This window comes from Oculina patagonica, chromosome 11 (assembly GCF_052425735.1).
Source record: "Oculina patagonica isolate OP01 chromosome 11, crgOcupat, whole genome shotgun sequence".
Taxonomy (NCBI): Eukaryota; Metazoa; Cnidaria; class Anthozoa; order Scleractinia; family Oculinidae; genus Oculina; species Oculina patagonica.
The window spans coordinates 15,141,882-15,169,807 of NC_135768.1; the positions used below are offsets into that span (position 1 = coordinate 15,141,882).

The 27,926-nt window shown below is 39.6% G+C and overlaps 2 protein-coding genes across 2 annotated transcripts in view; both read left to right on the forward strand.

Moving 5' to 3' along the window:
• LOC144630308 (uncharacterized) overlaps window positions 1-13,765 on the forward strand; it is a 63,909-nt gene extending 50,144 nt beyond the window's left edge. Inside the window, exons 22-27 of the mRNA XM_078488650.1 lie at window positions 6,270-6,560; window positions 7,882-8,046; window positions 9,192-9,329; window positions 10,628-10,737; window positions 11,682-11,901; window positions 13,602-13,765. Of these exons, the coding sequence (XP_078344776.1) occupies window positions 6,270-6,560; window positions 7,882-8,046; window positions 9,192-9,329; window positions 10,628-10,737; window positions 11,682-11,901; window positions 13,602-13,765 (1,088 nt within the window). The remainder of the gene's footprint in view (window positions 1-6,269; window positions 6,561-7,881; window positions 8,047-9,191; window positions 9,330-10,627; window positions 10,738-11,681; window positions 11,902-13,601) is intronic.
• Window positions 13,766-14,373: 608 nt separating this feature from the next.
• Window positions 14,374-27,926, forward strand: part of LOC144630352 (flagellum-associated coiled-coil domain-containing protein 1-like) — a 40,184-nt gene continuing 26,631 nt past the window's right edge. The window contains exons 1-3 of the mRNA XM_078488711.1: window positions 14,374-14,820; window positions 17,788-17,838; window positions 19,315-19,381. Of these exons, the coding sequence (XP_078344837.1) occupies window positions 14,642-14,820; window positions 17,788-17,838; window positions 19,315-19,381 (297 nt within the window). The 5' untranslated portion in view covers window positions 14,374-14,641. The remainder of the gene's footprint in view (window positions 14,821-17,787; window positions 17,839-19,314; window positions 19,382-27,926) is intronic.

Genomic DNA, 27,926 nt, shown 5'->3' on the forward strand with positions numbered 1-27,926 from the left:
TTATTGAACACCTTTAGTTATTTATGCAAACATCTCAAAAATATGTTCCCAAATTTTGCCGTGATTTTCACTTGTGGCACCTAGACGAGGCCTAAATTGCCATTCTACTTTTAGACTAAGAGTTATTCTTTCGATTTATGTAATAAAAATTGTGGCACAACGCGACTTTGAGGAAAAAAAGTTCAAACGAATTTTTGGTATTTTCGTCTATGAAGTATTGCGTGACAGACTTCACATTCCTTTACCGAGCAGTGTTCATGACACTTTATGTCAAGTTTCTCAATAGTTTTCGCCTCAATAGAGGGAAATCGTCCAAAAGTTCCAGAAATGGAAACAAAGTTTTCCTCCTTTTGGTTAGTTGGCACCAAATATTTCGTTTCCTGACATTTCAAATATATAATAATGATCAGGCTCGTTACATGATTTGCCACTCACCTTGTTGACCTTGTTCCTGTTGATGAAAAGTATGAGAATTCAATCGAGAACTGTTGTGGTTGTCGTACGCAATCAAAAATCTGGTACTGATTTACTTCATTGGTAGTAATGCTGTGGCAACTTTGTCTTAAAGGAGAGCCAATGACGAAAAGATTCAAAGACTTACGAACGCATATACATTCGCTAACATTAGTGATCCTTTGTACATGACTCATGTTGCGTTACCTTCCGTGTAGGTGGTAGTGGGTAGGGTGGGAGTGGGGGGGGGGGGGGGGAATTACACCAGAAAATTTTGACGCCACTCTACTTCAACGCACTGTAATTTTGATATGCCAATATAACTTCAAGAAACGTTATCAAAAGATCATACCCTGTCAAAAGATCCGGCACCCAAAAAAATCATAATTAGCTAGTACGTAGCCCATGCATATGGGTACCATCACTGCGTTACTGCGTCATTGAAACCGGCGGAACGCACCTTACCTAGTCTAACTTGAGCCGGAGTTCAAATAGTTTTCTAAACAGAATAACCATCGTTTAATAACAACAACACGATAGCATTTTTACAACAGCCTTAAGGAAAATAAAAAACCCTATAGAAATTACATATGCTGGGATATGTAAAGATGCCCAGGTAATAGTGCTGTAAAAACATCCCGTGTCTGTTTTAATGAACGGTGACCACAGATAAGGCATCCACAGCAAACACACGCAATGATACGTCATTTCAAGCTTTTAATAATGCTGTTCACACTTAAAATTAAAACACAAGTAGTACTTATGTTTCTAATTGCTATATCAAACTTAATGCTATTAGCATAACCCAGCTGCCGTCTTTTGGCAAACGTGCAATCTGATTGGTTACACAGATGCCTTTTATCGATCGTTAGCAAAATCCAGCTGCCGTCCCGTCTATTGGCAAAACGCGCGATCTGATTGGCTACACTGGTGCCTTCTGTTTAACAATTAGACGGCGAGCTCGAGGTTTCTATTTAACAATTAGACGGCAAGCTCGAGGTTTCTACCGGCTGATAGTTGGCGAGGGGCGAAGCCCCGAGCCAACTATCAAAAGCCGGTAGAAACCGAGAGCGAGCCGTCTAATTGTGTTAGCATAACCCATTGACCGATCTATTAAAGTCAGAATATCGCCAGAATTGATTTATTGAAGGTTTTGATTGATAAAATTCAGCGAAGACTACGCGCGCGCTCCGAGAGCCTTCTACGGATCGATAGTAGGCACCTGTGTAGCCAATCAGATTGCGCGATTACCAATAGTAGGTCAGTGTGGTTATGCTAATGGCTGATAGTTGGCTCGGGGGCTTCGCCCCTCGCCAACTATCTAAGTTGATAGATTTAGCATAACCCATGACCGATCTATTTAACTCAGAATATCGCTAGAATTGATTTATTGAAGGTTTTGATTGATAAAATTAAGCAAAAAGTAAGCGTTTGCTCTGAGAGCCATCAGAATTAGCAGATGGTTATGCTAACGATCGTTAGACGGCTCTTGGTGCGCGCCAATAGGCTTAGTACCCGTAATAAATCTTTACATCAAAATTAAGAAAAAAACCTCAATGGGAAGCGACTGAAGGCTAAGGGGAGCGCTAACACTGAAAATCTTGTCAAAGTGGTGAACTGAATTAGATTCCTATTTAACAATTTGGCGGCAAACTCGAGTTTTCTACCGGCTGATAGTTGGCGAGGGGCGAAGCCGTCTAATTGTTTTAGCATAACCCAGTGGCTGATCTATTAAACTTAAAATGTAGCCAGATTTGATAATTTGAATGTTTTGTTGATGAAATTCCGCAAAAAAAAACTGAGCGCGCGCACCAAGAGCCGTCTAACGATCGTTAGCATAACCATCTGCTAATTCTGATGGCTCTCAGAGCAAACGCTTACTTTTTGCTTAATTTTATCAATCAAAACCTTCAATAAATCAATTCTAGCGATATTCTGAGTTAAATAGATCGGTCATGGGTTATGCTAAATCTATCGACTTAGATAGTTGGCGAGGGGCGAAGCCCCCGAGCCAACTATCAGCCGTTAGCATAACCACACTGACCTACTATTGGTAATCGCGCAATCTGATTGGCTACACAGGTGCCTACTATCGATCCGTAGAAGGCTCTCGGAGCGCGCGCGTAGTCTTCGCTGAATTTTATCAATCAAAACCTTCAATAAATCAATTCTGGCGATATTCTGACTTTAATAGATCGGTCAATGGGTTATGCTAACACAATTAGACGGCTCGCTCTCGGTTTCTACCGGCTTTTGATAGTTGGCTCGGGGCTTCGCCCCTCGCCAACTATCAGCCGGTAGAAACCTCGAGCTTGCCGTCTAATTGTTAAATAGAAACCTCGAGCTCGCCGTCTAATTGTTAAATAGAAGGCACCAGTGTAGCCAATCAGATCGCGCGTTTTGCCAATAGACGGGACGGCAGCTGGATTTTGCTAACGATCGATAAAAGGCATCTGTGTAACCAATCAGATTGCACGTTTGCCAAAAGACGGCAGCTGGGTTATGCTAATAGCATTAAGTTTGATATAGCAATTAGAAACATAAGTACTACTTGTGTTTTAATTTTAAGTGTGAACAGCATTATTAAAAGCTTGAAATGACGTATCATTGCGTGTGTTTGCTGTGGATGCCTTATCTGTGGTCACCGTTCATTAAAACAGACACGGGATGTTTTTGCAGCACTATTACCTGGGCATCTTTACATATCCCAGCATATGTAATTTCTATAGGGTTTTTTATTTTCCTTAAGGCTGTTGTAAAAATGCTATCGTGTTGTTGTTATTAAACGATGGTTATTCTGTTTAGAAAACTATTTGAACTCCGGCTCAAGTTAGACTAGGTAAGGTGCGTTCCGCCGGTTTCAATGACGCAGTAACGTGGTGATGGTACCCATATGCATGGGCTACGTACTAGCTAATTATGATTTTTTTGGGTGCCGGATCTTTTGACAGGGTATGATCTTTTGATAACGTTTCTTGAAGTTATATTGGCATATCAAAATTACAGTGCGTTGAAGTAGAGTGGCGTCAAAATTTTCTGGTGTAATTCCCCCCCCCCCCACTCCCACCCTACCCACTACCACCTACACGGAAGGTAACGCAACCCGAGTCATGTACAAAGGATCACTAATGTTAGCGAATGTATATGCGTTCGTAAGTCTTTGAATCTTTTCGTCATTGGCTCTCCTTTAAGACAGAGTTGCCACAGCGTTACTACCAATGAAGTAAATCAGTACCAGATTTTTGATTGCGTACGACAACCACAACAGTTCTCGATTGAATTCTCATACTTTTCATCAACAGGAACAAGGTCAACAAGGTGAGTGGCAAATCATGTAACGAGCCTGATCATTATTATATATTTGAAATGTCAGGAAACGAAATATTTGGTGCCAACTAACCAAAAGGAGGAAAACTTTGTTTCCATTTCTGGAACTTTTGGACGATTTCCCTCTATTGAGGCGAAAACTATTGAGAAACTTGACATAAAGTGTCATGAACACTGCTCGGTAAAGGAATGTGAAGTCTGTCACGCAATACTTCATAGACGAAAATACCAAAAATTCGTTTGAACTTTTTTCCTCAAAGTCGCGTTGTGCTACAATTTTTATTACATAAATCGAAAGAATAACTCTTAGTCTAAAAGTAGAATGGCAATTTAGGCCTCGTCTAGGTGCCACAAGTGAAAATCACGGCAAAATTTGGGAACATATTTTTGAGATGTTTGCATAAATAACTAAAGGTGTTCAATAAATATTGTGGTTCGCTTCCGATTTTGAACTAGAAGCTTGCTAAATGATATATTAGCAGCAAGACCTGATAAAAATTAACTGAATTTGTACAAATTTTGGGGCTTTTATAAGCGCGAAGTATTTTTAACGAACGTTGGAAATCCTGTATTGCGACGCATGAAAAATGGCCGTTTCATCGCTTATTGACACTAGTAATTGATAAATTCTCCAAAGTCGAGAAAAACAAACTCTCTGATCATTTCAACTGTATTTTAGTAGTGAGGATAGATGGTAGTACCTGTGGTAAATATATGAAGGAAAACTGTTTTGGAGTCCGAAATCCAGTGGACCGCCCGTAGTGACATCGCCTCTTAAGTAACACAACCACCATATGCGTTTTCCTCTTTGGGGCACAAATATGGCGGCCACAGAATTGTAAAATTATAAAAAGGTTCTACCATTATTAATTTTATTCTCTTTCACTTAAAATAATTTGAGGTATCACTTCTGAATTATTATCACGTCTAACAATTGAAAAATGCGAGAAAAAAATCCGTTTTTGTGACAGTTAAGAAACACGTTCATCCGGGATATCACAAATTTCAAAATGCTTTATACGAAGCACTGAATCGATAACAAAATTTGCACAATCAAAACCCTCTTTTCTAATAGGACCTTGTAAGTTTTTATAGAAAAGAGGAGGAGCTCGTATTATACAACATTAAATTGTTATTTATTTATCAATCTATGTAGTACGATTCTTCAGTTTTTCTTCTTCTTAGAATTTAAGTGTAAATATTTTAACTTTAAATAGCTTAGATATATAATAATGTAAATAGTGTCCACAATTAGTTTTTTTAAGCTAAATACTTCAGACACTTTAATAAAGTATTTCATTTCATTTATAATGATCACGCGCTTAAAGTTTTTTATCTTTTTAGACACGAAATTTGCTTCAATTCTTTTTGTCCCTTTACACTGTTTTCATGTTCATGTGGGTATTTTTCAGTGTAGGAATACCTTATTATAGGAAATTAACGCTTGTATTAATTAAGGTATTTGAAATTAACGCGACTTAAATTAACGCGAATTGAAGTAAAATTACTTCCCAATGAAGGAAATTAACGCGAAAGAAGGGGCAACATTTCAAAAGGAAATTAACGTGAAGTACACAACAAGAACAAGTTTATTTCACACTTGTAGACGTGTAATCTTAACTGCAAACAATATTCGTGGTACTTTCCCCAAACGAGCGTTCTTCACAGTATCAGTGAGACCTGCAGATTTCCGCCCTGATAAAATAAGGCTTTTTCCTAAGAGTAAAAAACGACTGGACTGTATCGAGAAATTGAGGCCAAAATAATGGAAATTAAGGCCATGGAAATTAACGCTCCACTTAATTAACGGCGCGGAAATTAACGTTAACAAAAATCAATGCAACTTAAATTAACGCGAATATTTGAAATTCGCGTTAATTTGATGAAGCGTTAATTTCCCATAATAAGGTACAATATAATACTTAATTTAGCGTTGTCAAAACACTTGGCTAAATAAAAAGCTAGTTCGCAAGTTAGCCACCAAAATAACAATGAAATAGAAAACAAAAACTTCTTAGAAGTGTATAAATACGCTAAGCTATTATTAAAAATGAATACGATTTAAAATAGTAATAAAGAATAAAATTTAAAATTTGTAAAAATTTGTTACGTTGCTGATGAAGGAATGCTAAAAGCAACATGTCATGTCGCTTTTAGAATACCCTCATAAGAAACCTAACACTTTTTGGCTTTAGTACTTCGATATCAGGATTTGGAGGCAAAATTAATTATGTTGACGTAAATGTGAATGAGGACTTTTATCTAAGGTTCGATCTACGCAGATGTGTTTTCGTGGATGCGTATTAGTGTGAACGGTGATAGGAAAGCCTTCGAAAACGTTTGTGTCTTTGATTTGTGGACGATAGGCGAAAAACATCAACAAAAACGCATCTACCAAAATTAAAATAAAGGCATCAGTGTGGACGGGGTCTAAGTGTTTTATTTACACGCCACAGCAGTTATTCTGAATCTTTTATTTCCTTGTTTAGACGAGCCACGTATTTCACTTCCGGAAACATTTGGCGCGTGCAGTAAAACACCCCTGAAAATGAACGTCACACTACATGACGACAACTTCCGGTACCCAAGCCCCTGGAGTGTCGATTGGCATCACGTGCGGATTCGAGAGAACAAGCGTTTTCGAACACTTAAAGTAAAAAACTCTGCCACTCTGACGGAGCCTAATCCTCTGCCCAAGCAAACAGGACAGCTTTACGAAGCTGACGTCAAAAATCCGTTCGGGTTTGCCAGAGGGGTGACTCGGATGTTAGTCACAGAAGGTAATCACTTTATTACTCTTAGCCTGCGTAGCTAGCGGTTTTGTTAACGCTCGCGCGAGCTAGCGGAGAAGCCGCGAAAATGCCTCGCGGCTTCGCCGCTCGTTCTCGCGCGCATATTAACCACAACAATTCTACGGGGACCATGAACACAATTGTCGCTCCTGTGAATATAGCTAGCCATATTAAAAAGTATTTTAAGTTTTGAGACCAATAAAGTTGATAGACTACAATATCTAACTGTCGTAACCGTTCATCAGTAGGATACTTAAAATGCATGCAGTTCTGCATTTGGTTTCGGCGCCATTAAATCCTGTACCAATTGTAGAACATTTAAGAAAGAGCAACCCGAAACCGCCAGCAATACAAGATAACCTACTCCGAATACTTATCTCAGGTTTAACCCAGCACAACGCAAACTAAGAATAGTAACGCTGTGGCCAGTAAATTTTTCCTGTTTGTCGTTTTAAAAGATTGCAGCAATTGAATGAACTTGGTGCTGCGCTCTCCATTGGTCAAACAGGTTTTTCGCGGCGTTTGTCACTGGTTAAACGTTTTCCCGCGCTTATCACCAGTTACATGTTTTCCCGCGCTTGTCACCGGTTAAACGTTTTCCCGCGCTTGTCACAAGTTTGAAGGTACATATTTTTCCGCGCTTATCAATGGTCAAACATTTTTCCGCGCTTGTCGTCGCTTACACATTATTTTTCCCGCGAGCGCTTTTCACCGGTTACAAGTTTTCCCGCGCTTGCATCGACTTGCATGTTTTCTCTTGGAGTTAGTTCGGATTGGCTTATTACACAGATGTGGGCACAGATGATTGGTTCTTTGAATACTTTGGTTTTGAATTTTAAGAAGAAAAAAATAAACTGGCGAGTTATGATTGAGTAATTTTGGGCATTTCGCCACATTTAAAAACCTATCAAACATATGAAGAAATAATATTAAGAGGGTCTCAATGGGGTTAACCGTTAGCCGTAAAAACGGCCAAAAATTTAGCCGTTAGGCGTAAAAATTGGAAAATTTTAACCTTAAAAAATTGGTCAGTAATTAGAAAATAAAACAGACTAGATCACTTCATCGTCCCAAAATGGTCCTAAGAATTAAAATACGTTTTTCAATAATGGAAATCAATTTTTAACTTTTAAAAACAATGGAAACTAATTTTTAATTTCTGTTAATCGTAATGAAAATAAATAACCGTTTGCCGTAAAAAAGCCAAAGTTTTAGCCATTAACCGTAAAAGCCACCACCCCAATGAGACCCTCTGTTAACACATAGTACCATGCACATGCACTTACCTATCACGTGTTACAAATTTCAGACGTACCCTCCATAAGCTGGGTGACGCCTTCTCCTCATTTGGCAGCCAAGGACGTTAGTGACTTACTGGAAGTCAAAATAGAGAATGACAAAACACTTGTGACAGTTGACTGGTATCACAATGGCACGCTTATTGAGAGGAAGACGGATGGATTCACATTTCCGGGTAAATAAAACAATACATGCTGCTATAAAAGGGATGGTACCTCCCATATTTCACACGTTTAGGGTACGAAATGCCAATTCATACTTTTACAGACATAGCTCATCGTTGTTCCCAGGGCCACGCGTTTTTGATCACGTGGTCAGTTTCGCCGACCATGTGGCAAAAAGAAACGGAGGCTCCAGGAAAGAGAATGAACTTGGTATGCTGTGGAGTCAAGCGTCCTGCAAACTGAACATACCGCAATTCCTCGATTGAAGGGACAGTGTCACGAGAAATCTTCAAAGTTATGAGGGTGCACTCACTGATCAACAAAAAGAACCTTTGATCAACAAAATAAAGGCACAAATTTATTCTCCAAGATTTAAATAGACCTTGATCAATGGTTTTTAAGGTATTTTCTTCCAAGTAAAACTGTCAAACTTGAGATCGTGGGCCCAACTATTTGAAGTTTTAGGCCATTTTCTTCCTACCAGTCCGTAGCCAAACCACTTTCTAACATTTTTTGCGACAAGTACGGTATATTTTAGCAAGTCCAGGCCACTATTAGTGGCTTTCCAATGAATACCAACACCTTCATTGGATTTTGAAATAGCACTAAATGTTGGTGACACTGCCTCCTTTAAACGCCGGGTACCGAATAAACGCCGGGTCTGTAAGGTGGAGTTGAAAATAGGCCCCCTCGGGTAAATATTTGAGGTATAATAAGGTGTAGTTGTATCAACAAGATATATGTTTGTCAAAAATAATGAGTAAAAACCTCTGCTTCATAAACATCTGGCTCGCATAAACTCTGAGGAGTCAAATAAACGCCGGCCCACCAGGCTAAATTTGAAATAAACGCCGGAGGCGTTTAATCAAGAAAATACGGTACTTGAAAAACTCATATAACCAAAATGTACAGTTGACAGAAATATGACATAACTCTCTAGTGCTTGAACAAAATGTTGTTAGCAAAAATGAATCGCATTTTATCAGAAAATTCGCAGGTTGTTAGTCAGCCGTTTACACTTTGATTACTGATTGACAAACGGCGGAATGACATGGCCAGGACCCTTTAATACCGGAACTCCATCTAAATGTAGCTACACTGGGGAAAACAATTTTTCCTCTGGCTTTATAAAACTTTTTGCATCGTCTGCTACTAGGGGAAAGGTATGGCTCCACGTCATTTCGGAAAAAGCTTAAACTAGCTCGGATCAGCTATGACACCGCGGGGACATACAGGATTGTGGCGAGAGGAAAGTACTGCCAGTTTGAGAGGAAAGTGGAAGTCCGAGTGATAAGTAAGTATTACTTATACAAAGATAACGTCTCCAGCCCAACCCATTAAATCCGCAACATATTAAGATACCTGAATGATGCGCCGAGCGGAGTGGGAAGTTTTAGAGGAGGGGGGGGGGGAGAGGGGGGTATAAAATCAGTAGCTCTTTATATGTATAAGGTACCTGGGTATCCTCTGGACTTACTGGGGGACGGGCACTGTAAGATTAAAGTATCGAGGGGTTTTTATTCGACAAACCTTAGGTTTAACGATAACTATCATGTTCCCTTCTCTAACTTACGACATAATTGACAGGGTTTCTGGGGATGCTTTCTCTCCAGGGTGGAGTGGGTTGGGAAGGGGGGAAGTGGATGGGAAATCCGTAAGGGTGGAATTATTGCACAGTTTCTATCAACCGACATTCGCTGGGTTGAGTTACACTCTAACTATTCCCCTTCTTCACGGAGTCTGTTGCCTTGTTTAAGGTCGCGCAGGACCCGTGCTCATTAATAAATTCTTAAGCCAAATTTCTTGATGGGGTGCTTTCTTGTAAAGCTTTAATTCGCTACATTTTAAACATCGATTCCTCTAAAATTTATTAAGGATATTAGGGGATGATGAAATTACATCATGATTGTCCTTTTACTGAGAGATGACCATTTACTGTGATGTTACAAGCTCTTAAAAGTTTAACTGCAGATAATGCGATTTTGTGTCCAAGTTTTCAGCTAGAACAGCGCACCGAATTAAATGATTATAGAATCAACTAATAAATCATAACCTCTTTTGTGTTCTGACAAGAACTAAATTTTCGATTTCAAACGCTGCTTGAAGTTAATGGCTTCTAGGAGAGTAAAAATGTGAAATCTAAACTTTGAAACGTGCTATCTTCATTTTGAGAAGGACGTTTCGAAATTCGCTCTTGTCAGAACACAATAGGGTACACCAAGTTTTTGTTCCTCGCGAATCAACTCCTGAAATTCTATATCGGCGGAGAAAACTTTGACACAAAATTGCAGGTTTTTGAGGCTTCCGAAGACCTTCCGAGTCGATGTTTACAACAACGTTTGTTTTATTCAAAGCTGTGAATCTAATTATGATAATTTGCTTTGTTCCAGCGCACGGGACTTAAAGCTGAGAACAATAACGTGTAATTACTTGCACCAAGAGCTTCAAGAAAAAATTCTCACGAATATTTCGTTTGTTTTCGGCTTCAGTCGTTGCAGTTCGTGCATACTCTTTAAATAAATACATTCATAATAATTGCAAGGGTCCTGCGCGACCTTAAAGTCCAAATTTAATGGTGACTTTATATTTTAGTTAGGCCAAGGTTAATAGCTGAGCCACACGCTGTGTACAAGAGAGTAAACGAGGGAGAATATGAAGTAAAAATGAACGTTACAGTGAAAGGTGGCGAACCCAAACCACAGGTTAGTTTTACAATACACCCACTTCAGTTGACTGTTGAAACTATAAATACGCTTTTCCTTTGATTTTTCATTTGCTGGGCTTATTTTGAAAAGAAAAAGTCGCAAAGCACTCTATCTACTTTCGTAGAAACGTGCCGTCCTTTTAACCAATCAGATCCAAAGACAAAATTGTGCGCGTTTTTTCCCGCGCTTGGCGCCAGTTGAATTGAATGACTGCGTTATTTGAGTTTGTTGTGATTGGCGTCGTGATCGGGTAGGTTTGATTTCGTCACGGTTTACGCGTGTTTTCCCGCGCTTGGAGCCGGTTGCATGTTTCTACCTCAAGTTTTAATTGGTTTGTTGTGCTAAGAGTGCTATAAACGTAAATATACACACAAATATCTAACTAAAAATGCATGCTTGTTGCTCTTATAAAGTATGAAAAAAAAAAAACATGTATTATAACATGCAATCATTGACAAAAGTGTTGACACATTATCAATTAAGGCCCTATTTTATTGTTATGTAGACTAATTTCATCCTTTCGCCACACTTTTCCAGCCCGCTTCCCCCTATCAGTGTTGTAGTTTGTTTTTAGGAGCCTTTGCTGCAATTTTACAACATTGGATGGGGGGGAGGGGGTATTTTAGCAGACAGTCATAAAATTTAAAAACTAGTGGTAAATTTGCCACAAAGACAGCAGAGCAAAGTCAATGTGTCAACGACTATTGTCTAAGATTGTAGCTAGCAGAGCCGCGCAATCAAATTCGGTATACGTAAGCGTGCACTATAATTCGATAGTGCACGCTAAAGCATGAACCAATGGAATTGTTAAGCAATGTTTTTATGGAATGAATAAGCATTTATATAACTGAAACCATGTTGGCATTGACCTATAGTGATTACTTAGTTAAAACACTGAGATGTACTAGGAATGTTTAACGAAACGATTTTCACATTTATAGCTTGAAGACATGGGCTGGAAGAAAAGTGGGAAAACGCTGAGCCCTTCGCGATACGGGCGCGTTATACTGCACACGACTTTGAACAAGAAGGAAGACTGGTTCACTGCTCTTGTTATAAGAGATCTTAAAGAATCAGACTCTGGCGAGTACACTTTCACTGTCAAAACAGGACCGGCTGTTACAACAGTGACTAGGAGTCTGGTTGTAATTCCAAAACAAGGTTAGTTATACTTAAGAGTCTGTATCTTACCGCAAGGTCCAAGAAAACTAAATAAATAACATAAATTTTTAGCGACTACTAATTTTAGCGATTTTTTCTGAGCAAGATTTAGCGACTATTAAATTTAGCGATTTTCCGAAATTAAAAAGAAAAACAACAATTTTGATATATAACTGAGATGGAAATATATGTTCAGTAATAGAACAAAGTCACTTAAAATTGAACGAGCATTATCATTGTCAGAAAGAACAAAGTGAATTGCAAATGTTAGAAAACGGTTCCTCGTCAGGCAAATCAGTCATATTCTCCACGATGCCGGCGATCCCAGCTCTCTCCCAACCCTTCTTAATTGTTGCCCTGCCTTATGACGTTGTCATATAGTTGAAAAGGGCCGCTATACATATTTAATTTTGTATTCCTCTGGCGGGAGGGGGTATTAATTAAACGCGTATTAAATTTGACCGAGACAAATTTTAGCGAGTACTAAATTTAGCGTTTTTGGCCCAACTCGCTAAAATTAGTAGCCGCTAACAAAAGGTACCTTAAGGTGCATCTCGCTTTCGGAAACAGGCAAAATTTTCAAGTGGAGCTCACAAAAGGGCAGGCTATACTTCAGAGTGCTGCTCGTAAAATTGACTAATCACAGCGTGCGTACTATCTTGGGGCTTTAAGGTCGTGATGTCATCGGATAATGTCAGGACTTTAATTTCTTTCTTGTTATGATTTTGCATAAAGTTTCTGGTCAGAAAACCGTAAAGTGTCTCTGATTGGTTGTTTCATGCTCGGTTTTGAATTTTCGCGCGTAATTAACAACCAATCGTAGACAATACATGAATCTCTGTATAACTACGTCATCAATATGGAATCTCAGACGTTTCTCGAGCGGAAAAGATCTAACATTGAGCGCGCGTCGCCAAGGGGTACTCATTTTTACCTTAACTATAGTTAAATGGACTATGTCACGGATTTTAACAGATTTTTGAACAGCCCAAATTTATATTTTTGTCGTAGGAAATCTAAAAATAATGGTCCAGTTTTATAAACAATTGCTATTTTAGAGCATAAAACTGTTTAAAAGCTCGTTTAGCTTCGTTTGGCTGCGAATGGCTCGGATGGAAATGGATTGCAATTTGAAAACGTTAGCTAACGTTTTCAAGTTGTTTCTGCGCGCCTTCTATCCCCAAACAAAGGTTGTATCTTCCATTAAATGTTCAAAGACATGGGTAAATTTGCCTACCACTTATTTCAGAACAGTTTAGACCAAAAAATTGCGAAATCCCCGTGACATAGTTCCTTTGACGTATCGTGTTTTCGTAATAATGGCCGGGACCCGGCTATAAACTTGGTTCATTGTTACACTGAAATTGCAAAAAAATAACAAAATGGGTAAAAGCAAAGAAATATCAACTAAAATGAAAATATATGACTACAGATTCAATATTTCACTGGAACTGGAACTTTTGATTTCTTGACATCTTGCAACAAAATCTGAACGTATATCCACTCCTATCCTTATTTACCTGAATTTCTTCCCCAAAATAATTGTTCTATTTTGCTCTGTATAACATGATATTTCTATCCTATTTATTGCATATTTGGAGTTATTTCGCGAAATAATTTGGAAATTGGGAATGACACAACTTTTGATTATCAGTCGGAACAATGTCCCTTTAATCATTCTTTTTCTCCTTTCTTTACAGATTATAACTTTAACGCTACATTAACTGATACGCCGATTCTGGAACTCACGACTTCTCCAACTTCAACTAGCAGAGCCGCGCAACGTGTTTGTTATTCCTTTACTGTCGTGTTGTTACACATTCCCTGTCTTTTATCAGGGATAGCTTACAGCTTGTATCAATAAAGTGTTTTCACGAACTCTTCATCATTCGTTTTTCCTTTATCTAGTTAAGACAACTTGTAGTACCGATCCTCGAAATACTGCATGATTAGGGAGGCGGCCTGGCCTAGTGGTAGCCGGTAGGGCGCTTGAATTGTAACCCGGAGGTCCCGGTTCAAATCCACCTCCCTGCCACTAGATGGATTTGTGTTCGGTCGTCCCGAATTCAACTCCTCCACGCTTTGTAAATAGCCAACTGGTCAGCCTTCTGCCAGTTGGGATATTTAACAAGTTTGTGTTGATTTGCAATATTTGTGTATTTATTTAGCCCTCCCCCCCCCCCCCCGGATTATTTTTGGCCATTATTATAACAATAATTATATCAGTAAAAAATATTTTTTAAAAGGTACCAAGACATGATCATAATGATTTTCAGTCTAATTGTAGCAAAAAAAACATGCCTGGTCTTTCTTTTGTTGAGCCGCAGAAAGTAAATTATGCATAAGTTATGCATAGTTGGCCGAGCTATACTGTTGTCATGGTTACAACAGTGTCAAATTAGTCCGCTGACAAGTTAACTTTTTGCTCAGTGCCGTTCAGTTTGTGTTTGATGTTCGACAGTAACCTACCAGTTTTAGATCGTGATTTTCTTCAAAACTTTGGTTTGTAACTTGCGAAGAAAGATGGCTCTGAAATGACGAATGGACACACGAAAGCTGGAAGCCCTGAATGCTTTCCGTAGCGATTTGGTCAACGTCACATTTCAGTGTCTCTTGCGTGACTGAAAGACAGTGGAGTCAACTGATGTTTGAATTCAGCTTTGCAACTCGCGGAAAGAATTAACGATTGCAAATCTTTAAAGTCATTATCACCCAGACAAATGGCTAAAATATAGTCAAGATGAGCGACACACTATTGGAAACCATTAGTATTAGTGGAACAAGGCCACCGTACAAAAGACCGGCCTGGGTTATCGGCCAAGTTGGAAGCGAAGGGTTACAGCGAAGGGCGCAGACAGCTACGCCAAGGGACTCAAGAGATAAACAGATACGCACATCAACTGACAACAGAAGGCCAAAGTAAGTGTTAAACATTTCGTGGACCGAATTTGTTAACTAAATTAAGCGTTGTTTACGTTTTGAAATCTGTAGTGTTTATTGAAATGCCGTTGCTAATCAATGGCAGGAAAGGAGAGTGTTTACATTTCACAGTAAGTTTAATTTAATCAGCTTAATCTTACGCGTGTTCTGAGATTTTTAGAGTTGTTTGATCCTCTTTTAGACAAAGACATTGAGTGCGAAACAAGCTTGGCAAACATACATCATGTACACGAACATCTACGGGAATTTATAGATGTTATTTTCAATTACAACTCAAAACTGTCATTACAAATTTCAGGACTTGTAAATGATTAATCATTAACATCTCTGATATTAAACATAAACAATCTACCTTATTGTTACTTATTTTCGCGGGACTTAATTTTCGCGATTTTCAAAAAAAATCGCGAAATTTAAGACCCGCGAAAAAAGGTTCTCGCGAAAAATAACGACGCGAAATTTAATACCCTTCTATATAATTCGTTATGAATATTCAACGTTGCCGTCAGTTAACTACCTAATTACCTTGGTACAGTCGTCAAACTAGCTCTACTTTGTTGCAAAGGAACATGTTAAACTGTTTTTAAAGTTTTGTTTTGTTATATGGTTTTGTTCAATGCCATTGGAAACTGTTGCAGTGGAAAATTAAAATCAGTTCCACCAATTTTGAGACTTACTGTTTGTTAATGTAGACCAGTATTTTGACACTTTTCGCGAAATTAAGTTCCCGTAATCTTATTTTTTTTGGCCAAATCGCGAAATTTAAGTCCCGCGAAATATGGCCGTTCAATTTTCGCGAAATTAAGTGCCCGCGAAAATAAGTAACAATAAGGTAATTAAATTTTCCAACCGAAGAACTTAATGTAGCTTTCTAGTTAACCTTTACAGCAAACAACAGTTTGATGCATAAATCTTTAATTTAAAGATTTCTTAATAACGCCAATTTATCATTGATAGGAGGGAGGCTTGAGGGGGGAGGGAGGGGGGTCATTTGTCATTTCCCTTTTTATTTAAAGTGAAAAATTGATACCAAAAGGGCGGGTCTATAGGGGTACGCAAATCTGTATCTGCATTACTTGAAAACTTTGTGTGGTATGGTTTCACTCCAATGGACATTAGAAAATAGCACAAAGTAAATACGTGCGCTGATTGGTTAAGAATTGTGTTTCTATAACTCGATGGAGACACAGACAGTTGTCGTAGACACGGCAATCAATTTTCACGGCACTGAAATAAGCAATGCAAAAATAACAACTAAGAATTGTGCCAAATTTTAATGTCACAGCTGACAAAAACCAGGTTTAAAGACTAAACAAATATTTGCACACTTGAAAACAAGCGAGTAAGATGTTTACAGAGCCCGCTACACATTCAAAAATAGTCTGTGAAAGAAATTATCGAGGCGGCTGACCTTTCAAAGAAGTATACGAATTGGCGCAACTTCACTCCATTCTAGGCTTTGCAACACTTCAGAACTATTCACAGCTCCTCAACAGGACAAGATATTCGTCCAGAATGCCGAGTCAAACTTCTTTTAACAGAAAAATAATGCACTTTCACCTCCAAGGTTCGAGTCGCTCGATCGGCAGCGTCGGTCGTCAAACCATTCGGTTAGGTCGATGAAGCGAAATAAAACCACAATTCTTGACTCCTTCCAGTGCTTGACTTCAGTTAAACCATCGGGCTTAGTTATTTCTCATAATTACGATAACTTTGGGGCCTGTTTTCTTTGTTTGTTTGGCCAAAAAACGGTGAATTTTAGCCCTGAAGCAAATGTTGAACAGTTGATTTATTTCTGTTCATCGACTCCCTTACTATGATTGGCTGATTATGTTCATGACGTAAAACCGCGAGGTGAAGAGAATCTACGTTTTGATGTTAAATAAAGCGCTAAATATTACTTTGATGTGCGTTATTTTCTTTGTGCTGTTTTCTAAAAGAAATAGAAAACATGTTTTCCGTGTTTCTATCGAGTTATAGAAACACTCGTGAAAGTTTGGGAGAACTCGAAAAAGCTGTGGAAACACTCATCTATCGACTCGTGTTCCCACAGCATTTCTCGTTCTCCCAAACTTCCACTCGTGTTTCTATAACTCGATAGAAACACGGAACATGTTTTCTATTTCTTAAGTAGATGATCTTTTATGCCAATCACTCACTCAATGTCCTAATGAAAACTCCCCGACCTCCTTGGGTAGGTATTGATTTCTATATATGTTAGGGTTTAAATGTTAAGTGGACAAAAATAAGGTCTTGCACATATATCAACATGTATCATAATGTACATGTATTATTGTTTTAGGAAAAACAGCAAAACCCTAAACAAGCAAAAAGGAATATTACCACCATTGTTAGTTAATAAGAACATGTACATGTAGTAACAGGATACCAAAGGGGGTGCCGTGATCCCGTTTCACATACAAATTTTAACTAAATTCATGCGTCACATACAGTTTTGTATACTTGAAACAGCAGAATTCACAAATCACGTGTCTTTTCTAGCTATTTTCACGTGTCACGGTATGTTTGCCCTATTTTCAGGTGTCAGGGACTAATTTTTGCCCTTTTCACGTGTCACACTTAAACCCTTTGCTAGCCTTTAACTGCATTAGAAAAAATCCAACTGACTTTATGTTTTTTATGCAATGAAGGGTGTGAAAAATTGTCAGTACATCCATTGTGTACACTGTATTTGTTTATAGATTATATTTTATTCACTAGCTGCAATTAAGGAGATAGTTACCCATAGTTACCCTAGGCATTTAGCAAACCCATGATTTTCCCATAATTTTGGGAAGTTTTTATCTCTACTCTTTGCTTGAAACAGGTCACTTTGTTCATGATTGTGTAGATTTAGTAAGGTCTAAATTTATAATATTCTAGCAACATGATTAACTCCATTCATGATCTTTTCTCAATATTTATTTTATATTTATTTGTTTTTAGATCGACTCCCTGCAGATTAAATGTCAGCTTTAATGATTCTTCAAATTCAAGGTTTGTTGAATTGATTTGTGTTGTTCTAGAAAATATCCATACCCTACCATGGCATGTTTTGTGGTTCAAATCCCCCAACCCTTCCAGAAATTCCAGTTACAGTGTAAGCTTCATACTTTCCATTAAAAATTTTGGCTTTAGAGACCCCTACCCCCTTGGAATTCCCAAGACCTTCCATGAGGAGGGTATGGATAAATGTATTTTCTGCAAAGACAGGCACTTTACTGCAAGCACTAAGGGGCACATTGTACCTGTAAATTATACCTAAAGTACTGATGGGGCATGTCAAATTAAGGGCAAAGAATGCTTTAATTTGTTCCTTGAATTAATGCATGGTTTAGTGTGCAATAATTACTTAACATGTTAACTGTAAAGGATTATAGACATCTTTCATAAATGGTGGGTCTACTGTAATTGTTATTCTTTTATGTGCATGTAAATAAGCCTTCCTAGCCTCGTCAACATGTGTAAAAATAAAAGAATTTTTAGTCAAAACAAGGCTAGGAAGGCTTATTTGCATGTGCACAAAAGAATAATTATTATGCTCGCCATTTATGAAAGAGGTCTATTAATAACTTCACATGTACATGTATGATTGTCTTTTTTTTTCAAGTATCATTTTCAATGACGAGAAATTGACCTGCAATGCATCCATGTTTACCGTTGTTTATATTAGTAATCAAGTATTTGGGAGGTGTACATGTAGTTGCTTGAGGGTTAGGCTACGTTTACACGGGACCGGTCCGGAACCGTTCCGAACCGAACCAGACCTGTTTACATGGAACCATTTGGAACCGATCCAGGTGTTTACACGGGACTGTTCTGGAACCGGTACGGAACGGATCCATAACTGGACCTGCAAAATAGCAGGTCCAGTTTTGGATCCGTTCCGGACCGGTTCCAGAACGGTCCCGTGTAAACAGAAGGCCTATCCGGTCCGAAAATCGGACCGGATCCGATCCGGACCGGTCCCGTGTAAACATAGCCTTAGCATGCTGGACCCCACATCAAGTGGTCCAGGTTTGAGCCCTGGCCAGGGTTATTGGGGTTAAACTCTTACACTGTCTCTTTCCTAGGACGTAGGTGTATATTAAATGGGTATTGGCGAATTTAATGCTGTGGGAAACCCTGCTGTGTAGAAAAATCCCCTTTTGGGTGGAGTAGAAATACTCCTGGTCAATTAATGCTATGGAAACCCAGCTGGCCTAGTGCTGAGTCTCCCCCCTCCCAACCCCCCTCCCCCCCCAAAAAAAAAGTGACTGCTGTCCATATTAGAGGGGTGTTCGTCTTATAGGGAGTTTAAGTTACGTATACAGTAGAATGACTGAAAAATGGCAGGGACCATCCTGAGGTGTCCGTCTTAAAGAGGTGTCCATTAAGAGAGAGTTGACTGTATTATTAATAACAAGTTGAAAAAATTTCTAAGGCCAACCTCGTTCCCAGTGTCTCTCATCTTTTTGTTATTTTTATTTTTAGATGTTCTAGATGGAGGCAAGTGCACAGTGCAAGACACAGGAATTCACTAGAGGAACCCTGTAATGATGTAAGTTTAAATTAGTAATAATATTATATATAAATATTTTTTTAATACTCTGTGGGGAGGGGAAACACGTTCCCATATAAAATGGACAGGGATGCTTGATGGAAAACATGAATTAAATCCCTGAAGGAGACCAATCTGGGTGTGGCACTTTTCTTGACCCCTAAAAGATACTATAATCAATGCCTGATTGAAGAGCAAAGGGTTAATGCGTGGCACATGAAAAAGGCAAAAATCAGGGCAAAAATTAGACCGTAATGCATGAAAAAAGCTAGAAAAGAGACAGGATTTGAGAATTCTGCTGTTTGTTTAAAATTTGTGAGTGAAACAGGATCACAATGCCCCCTCCCCCCGCCTTTCTACCCTCTGATTGCAATTGTTCTAGTCCACCAACACAGTATACATGTAATAGCATTTTTTATTTCTTCACGTGCATCCTGAACAAGACTTATGATGGCTAATTCCCAAGTGATACCAAATTCTTTAGAACATGTACATGTAAGTTGACAGTCTCGACTCGATCCTCGAGACTCGAAACTCGAACATTTCGAGTTTCGAGTCTCGAGGATCGAGTCTCGAGTCTCCAGAAACAAGGTGGTCTCGAATATTCATAACTCGAAAGGCTTTCGAGGAAACGATTTATTTCTCGAGGAAAGAATAAAAGCCGCTCGCACCTCATGTACAAGTGTTTCGCGTCCAACTTCAGCGCATGAAATATAAACCTTCCTCGACATGTAACATTCGACAGTACGATATATTCGCGCCGATCGTAATTCCGTTTACTTACCTAAAAGTACTGACACAAACTCGTCCTTGAAAGCCGTGATCGACGAATTAAATTTAGAAAAGGACGTGAAAAGAATCTGTAGTTCAAACTTGTGCTCTCCCTTGTCGAGTTTCAACCCGCCGTAAGTGCATGTTTTCAACCACGAAGATATTTCAGTTATTGGTTTACAAGTTCATCCTGAGTTTTCGCAAATAAAACTACAAATTTAATTTCTTTCACAAAATGTTCTGTAATTCAGCATCTGAAGCATTCGATGCGAAACGATGTAAATGCCACGAATCTTGTAAGCTGAGCCGTAAAATAGCACCGACAAAATCGCGCAAGCAAGTTTCAGAAGCCTGAATTTCAGACGTCTCTTTCTGGTCGCTACTGAAATTCAGACAAGAGTTTCCGTAAATAAAACCGGTTCTTAAATTTGAGTTGTAAAAATTCTGTAGACGGCAAACGTAACATTCCACGTGAAAAACATCGAATCCGTGAAGCCTTCCGTAAATAAATGGCAAGACAGACTTGTGTCGCGCCATCGCGTCTACCTTGAAATGAGCGTGTTTTATTTTTTGTGAATTTGGCATAAAATTCTTAAAACCTAAATTCTTCTTGAATGAAACTTGTCTTCATTTATAACACAGATAATGGCGTTCATTATTATTACAGCTTTAGAGAAGTTATACAAATTTTGCTTAGTTATAAAAGTTGGCAAAATTTGCATATGTCAAAAGTAATTTGAAACCTTTCGAATAAACTCCAGCGTAAATAAATGTAACACAACGCCGCACGCAAGTATCCGATTTAGATTCTTTCATACACACGTAACTGCGTTTTTCAAAAGAAAACTAAATGACAGAGTGAACTTTAAGGTTTAATATTTGTATCCTAAATCATAACACAAACAATCGTATGCGTGACATTGCACACGTGCTTCATGTTTGTCCTAAGGGCCTGATTACATGAGCCGGGCTGGCCCGGTTAGCCGGGCTGGCTCGGTTTGCCGAGATGACTTTCAGCCCGGTATTACATGAGCGCGGTTAGCCGGGCTGGCCCGGTTTGCCGAGATGACTTTCAGCCCGGTTTTAGCATGAATGATCAGAGCCCGAATAATCTTAATCACCTTTTTCCGGCAATTTGGTGATTAATTTTTTGCACTTTTGCAGCTGGATGGGTTACGTTACCTCTACATCCTATTTAGAAGGAGTAGCATTGATTTTTTCGTCGGATATTGTGCTCGGAAGAGAAATTTAATGCTGGCCCGCTTAGCCGGGCTGGCCCGGTTAACGCGATTACATGGAAAATTTTCAGCCCGGCTAGCCGAGATCCCGGCATCGCGATACCGAGATCTCGGCTAACCGGGCTGGCCCGGTTGTCATGTAATCGCGAAGTTGATTTTTGTTGCGTTTAACAGACGTGCCGAGATCTCGGCAAACCGAGCCAGCCCGGCTAGCCGGGCCAGCCCGGCTCATGTAATCAGGCCCTAAGATCGCCTGAACGCAGGTTGTATTTGTCCATGTTGATTCGGCGGGACCGCGCTAACTCCAACTCGGTTACTTCTGGTTCGATTTGCCCTCAATTCATTCACTATCGACGGTTTCGAGCTCCTATTTCGAACTTTTTGGGAACACACATATAAGGTGGCGCTTTTGGCACAAATCGCGACAACTCGCTCGGCTCGCCATGGCTCGCCTCGCTCCTTGTCGCGATTAGTGACCAAAAGCGCCACCTTATATGTGTGTACAAAAATCGCGAGCGGCACCCAAAATCTATGCGGCTTGAGAGCTCACAAATCTCAAGCTCCATTGATGTGCCAGAAAAAATTCCTATTGAACAAATGTTTCTCATTGGTATAAACGCCAACATGACTGCTGCAAGTTATTCGAAAGAAGTTTTGCAAGCACTCTTGAAGGAAATTCGCGGCTTTAAAGAAAATCCACAATGGAACAACAATTTTTTATTGGCCCAATCCGATTTCAATGAATGGCTACGAGTGTGGAAAATGACCATACCAGAAGGAAGCCGAATCAGCAAAGACCTTTTTGTCTTTCAAAAGAAAACAAAAGGAAAGTTTGTTTATTTGGTAGAGAATGAAATAAGAGATTTGAAAAGCGTAAAAGTAAGTTTTGAGATGAAAATAAAATTTACAAAAGAAAATTTTGAGACTGGTGTAACACAAGAGATGGAGCATTATTTTAAAGAAAAAGAACCGCACGTTTTTAACGAAAATAATAAACAACAGATAAAACAAGATTTCGATAGATTTATTGAAAGAGCAAAAGGTCAAATTGAGGCTTGGTCAGAGCGCGGCTCAGGCTGGGTTATTGAAAGAATAACCGAAGCGTACGTCAATGTTGCACGCTATCAGCCATTGCGCGGAGGAACTTATTTGCCTCTCCCAGCCAATTTGGCAAAAAAGAAAGCAATAATCAACGTGCAAAACAGGGATAACGAATGTTTGAAGTGGGCTTTGAGAGCTGCACTTTTTCCTCCAAGGGACGGAAAAAACCTTCAAAGAACAAGCAAATACCCGGCCAACGACGGAATTAACTACAGAGGCATCGATTTCCCCACACCTGTAAAACAGATTGACAAACTCGAGAGGCAAAACAGCAACCTCTCAATAAATGTGTTCGGCTGGGAAGACAATCGTGTGATTGTGCACAGAATAAGCAAAAAAGAAAAAACCATTCCTCGTATTTGCCTTATTTTGATTGAGTCAGGATTAATTCAGCACTACTGTTTTGTAAAAAGAGTAAGCGCGTTACTCTTTGATCAGAGCAAACATCAACATGCAAAACACTTTTGCATGATGTGTTTGACCGGTTTCACAAGAGCGGACTTGCTTGAGAACCACGAAAAATATTGCAATGGCATTAACGGTAGGCCGACAAGGATCGAGATGCCAGAAGAGGGGAAAAACACCCTTTCTTTCCAAAATCATCACAAACAGATGAGGGCGCCATACGTTATATATGCAGACTTTGAAGCTTTGGTCAGAAAGATTCAAGTACGCGACCGTGGGCCAGAGAGCAAGCAAGAAAGCTTTACGGAAAAGACAGAAAAGCATGAGGCATGTGGTTTTGCTTACACAGTTGTAAGGATTGACGGAAGAAATAAACGGCCAGTGGTTTACAGAGGCAAAAACGCTGTCGAAGTGTTTTTGAACTGCCTCCAAGAGGAGGAAAAAATTATAAGAAACAGTTTGTCATTGCCAAAACCTCTCGTGATGACTTCAGAAGATTGGGAAAAACACAAAAACGCAACTGGATGCCACATTTGTGACAAAGCCCTGCTAAAAGATCTCTTCTTTGACTCATTGCCTGTTTGGGACCATGACACAGGCCGTTATTGCGGCCAAAGCCACAAAGGTTGTTATTACGCGGCACTCAAAGAAATAAAATTTGTTGGGCCAAAAAGAGAAAGAAAAGAAAAAGACGAAATAGACCAATGGATTGCAAACAATCAGGAAAAATGTTTGTTTTGCGCAGAACCTTTGATGAAGAAAAACTTCAAAGACTCTGTCAAAGATCATTGCCACATAACAGGCAAGTACCGCGGAGCCGCGCACAACGCATGCAACCTGAAAATGCGAATAAAACCAAAGACGGACCAAATACCAGTTGTATTTCACAACCTCAGGGGCTATGATGCACACCATTTAATGCAGTCGATGTCAAAGCTGTCGCAAGCTACACAGAAAGAGGTGAAATGCGTCGCCAACAACATGGAGAAATACATTACATTTTCATTTGGTGGTCTGCGCTTTATTGACAGCTTGAACTTTCTACAAGGAAGCCTCGATTCACTTGTAAGCGCAACACCGAAGGAGTCATTGAAAATAACAAAAGTCATATCAAAAATAAACAGTGAAAAAAATGCAGAATTTGGGAAAAAATCAGAAATTGATAAAAAAGCAGAAATAGAAAAAAATGCAGAACTTCTTTACAAAAAGGGGATCTATCCATACGAGTACATGGACTCATGGGATAGATTTAGCGAAACAAGTCTGCCAGACAAAGTGAAGTTCTTCAGCAAGCTTTATGATGAGCACATAACAAAAGAAGAGTATAAGCATTCGCAAATGGTTTGGGAGGCTTTTGGATGCAAAACGCTGGGCGACTACCACGACCTGTACGTTAAAACCGACGTAACTCTTTTGGCTGATGTTTTTGAGAACTTTCGAAACATATGCCAAGAAAAGTATGGGTTGGATCCTGCGAATTATTACACGTCGCCTGGCCTTTCCTGGGACGCACTCTTGAAAAAGACAGGCGTGCAGCTTGAGCTCCTTACAGACTCAGAAATGCATCTATTTGTCGAAAGGGGAATAAGAGGAGGTATTTCCATGGTTAGCAAGAGATACGCAAAGGCAAACAATCCTTATGTTGAAGGCTACGATCCAAGCAAGCCAAAAAAATACATAATGTACCTTGATGCGAACAACCTTTATGGGTGGGCAATGAGCAAGCCACTGCCAAAAAGTGGTTTCAAATGGAAAAGAGTTATGCCTACTGAAAAAGAAATAATGAGAAAAAAGGAGTTTGCAAGAACTGGCTGGATATTGGAGGTAGACCTTGAATACCCCGCAGAACTTCATGAAGAGCACAACAGCTACCCATTGGCACCAGAGAAAAAGAAAATAAGCGAGGAACTTTATTCTGATTACCAAAAAAAATTAAAAGATAAGCTTGATCTGGACCCACCAGACAGCGAAAAGCTTGTTTTGACTCTTGAGGACAAAAGTAACTATGTTGTGCATTACCGAAACTTGCAGTTTTATCTTAAGCAGGGCATGAAACTAAAAAAAGTTCACAAAGTAATGGAGTTCGAACAAGAATGCTGGATGGAGCCGTACATCCGGATGAACACAGAATTCAGGAAAAAAGCGAAAAACGACTTTGAAAAGAACTTTTACAAGCTCATGAATAACTCAGTTTTCGGAAAAACAATGGAAAACCTGCGTAACCGTGTTGACATAAAAATAGTGCGAAGCAATGAAACAAACAAAATACGAAAATTGATTGCAAGCCCATTGTACTCAAGGCATGTAATGTTTTCTAACGATCTGGTTGGAATAGACATGCGCAAAAGCAAGCTTATTCTTAATAAGCCTGTTTACACTGGGATGACTATCCTTGACAACAGCAAGATACTAATGTATGATTTCTTTTACAACCATCTGAAAAAGGTATACGGTCCGCGTTGCGAGCTCTTGTATACGGACACAGACAGCCTTTTGCTCGAGATCGAAACAGATGACATCTACGAAGACATGGAATGGAACAAAACTCTGTATGATACAAGCGACTACCCAAAAGAGCATCCACTCCATTCATACGAAAACAAAAAGGTCTTGGGAAAAATGAAAGACGAATGCGCAGGAACCCCCATATCAGAGTGTGTTTGTCTCAGACCGAAAATGTACTCAATAATGACTGATGTAGAAAGTGAAAAGGTTTTGAACAAAATAAACAACAAATTTCCCGAAACATACATAACAGAGTGTGATTGTACGGGACAAAAAATATACTCGATAATGACTGATGTAAAAAGTGAAAAAAAGTTTTTGGACAAAATAAACGACAAATTTACCGAAACCTTTATATCAGATTGCTTTTGTACGGGACAGAAAAAGTCATCGATAAAGGTGGACGAAAAAAAAATAAAAAAAGCGAAGGGTGTAAAAAAATGTGTTGTCAAGAAGCAAATAATGCATGAACAGTATAAGGAAGCGCTTAAAGGACCAAAGCAGCTGTGGCATGGAATGAACATACTTAGAAGCGTGGGACATGAGATTTACGGAATGCATCTCAACAAGGTCTCGCTGTCGCCTTTTGACTCAAAGCGATGGATAGCGGATGATGGGATACATACAAATGCTTACGGATATAAGCCGACATAAACAGAACGTTTATAGCTTCTCTGGTGGTAACTGTGTATTTTGAGGAATAACAAGCAATTCTTCACGCACGAAGCCGCGCTTGGGGCCAACGTGTAAGTAATAAAGCACTGGCTGATCAGGTTTAGTAACAGACCTTTCAATGCTGTAGACTTTTAATGACCAAATCGGATCTGTTGCCCTTTTTACACCACCTTCCAGCTCACCAGGTTGGTAGAGAAAGCGCACATTAACGAGAGAAGGGATTTTTTTTTCTTTCTTGCCAACAGGTCTTGTATATTTTGAGGACGGTTTTGACGAAACAGCCTTTTCTTTGATTGCTGCAGCTGGTTTCTTACCAGTAAGACTGGTAACTTCGTTGTTCAGAGCGGCAACAACTTCTGGAAGCCTTTTTACCCACGCTGTCGACCGCTGGCCAGATGGCAGGTTCATCTCGACACCGTACTGATAACCAAACAGGCGCCCTGCCAGTGTTTGATTAAAACGTTCAACAATGGCTTGATCTCTGTGAATGTTAACACGCCCGCGCCTAATATAAGTTTTGTTATTTTCCATTTCTTTGGTAACAGCTCCCATGAATTCGCGCCCGGGGTCAACTTGCAGCATCTGTGGCCATTTTAGTGCACTTCGCCTGTAAATTGTCTGAAAACCTTTTGCAACCTCAGTTGAATCTTTGGAGGTCAAAGGCTCGGCCTCTTTGTAACGGCTGGCAACGTCAACAACAGTCAGAGCGTATTTGTAAACTTTTCGCCCTCGCGGCAGTTTGTCGTGTGGCAGAAAAAGAAGGTCCGCCTGGTGGACCGCGTTTGGAGTAGAAACATCGAATTTTGGGCGAGGAACGTATCGGGGTGCCGGAAGGTAGATCTGCCAAAGGGCCTGCTTAACTAGCCACTTTTTTGCAGCATCTTCGGAAACCTTGGCGGCCTCGGCTAATTTTTTTATCGCGGCAATTCCTTTCCAGTAGCCCTGGGGGCTATAGTAGACTTTCGAGATCTTTGCATCCATGCGTATACAAGAAAAAAAGAAAAGTTTAAAGAAACCGAAAGGCAGCGTACCCAAGTGCAAGCGCGCCAGCACCAACGAACATAAGTTCACCTTGTTTCTGCTGCTCGCTTGGCTTATAAAAATCAGAAAACTTGGGCTCTTTCGGTGAAATAATTTGTTTGTCAGGATGTGCCTGGTTGTAGAGTTTGAAAGCGTAGTCAGTGTTAGTGAAGTTCTGTTTGGCCTGCTCTTTTATTTCCGCGTTGGTTTGTATCCAGTCGAGGAGCTTGGTGCGGTCGCGAGAGTATTTAGCGTAAGCGGCCTGGTAAGCCTCGAGAGCTTTGTCGTGTCTTTCTTTTTCTTTTAAAGCGGCGTCATCTCCGCCACCCAAAGCTCGAGCAAGGTAGTTGCCGCCAATGAAAGCAGCAGCGTTCAAGATAGCTCCGCCAGCCATAATCGCGATGCTTGCCATTGTGTGTCTTTGTTCTTATATTATGCGAATTTTTTTTAATTGGTGGGGAGGATTTTCTGGTCCTCGAGATATTGTTTTAGTGCAATACTGCCTGTCATGACGGCTGTGAACTTTACATAGTTCATAAAACTGCTGCTTGGGTCGGATGTGAAGTTTTCTTTCACAACTTTTTTGGCAGCCCAGCCGATTCCGGCGGCTAGACCTGTAATGGTGGCTGCATCCATGAGTGTTTTCACGAGTTTGTTGTCGGACATGACGGTAGAACTTAGTTCAGTATAAAATAAAAAAAAAAACATTTAATTGAAAATTCATTGTTCCCCTTCTTCTTGAGCGCTTTCGCGCACTTTCACGAAAATATCTGGGTTTTTTGCAATCCAAACGATTGTTTTGACGCACTTTTCCGTGAAATTTAACCAAA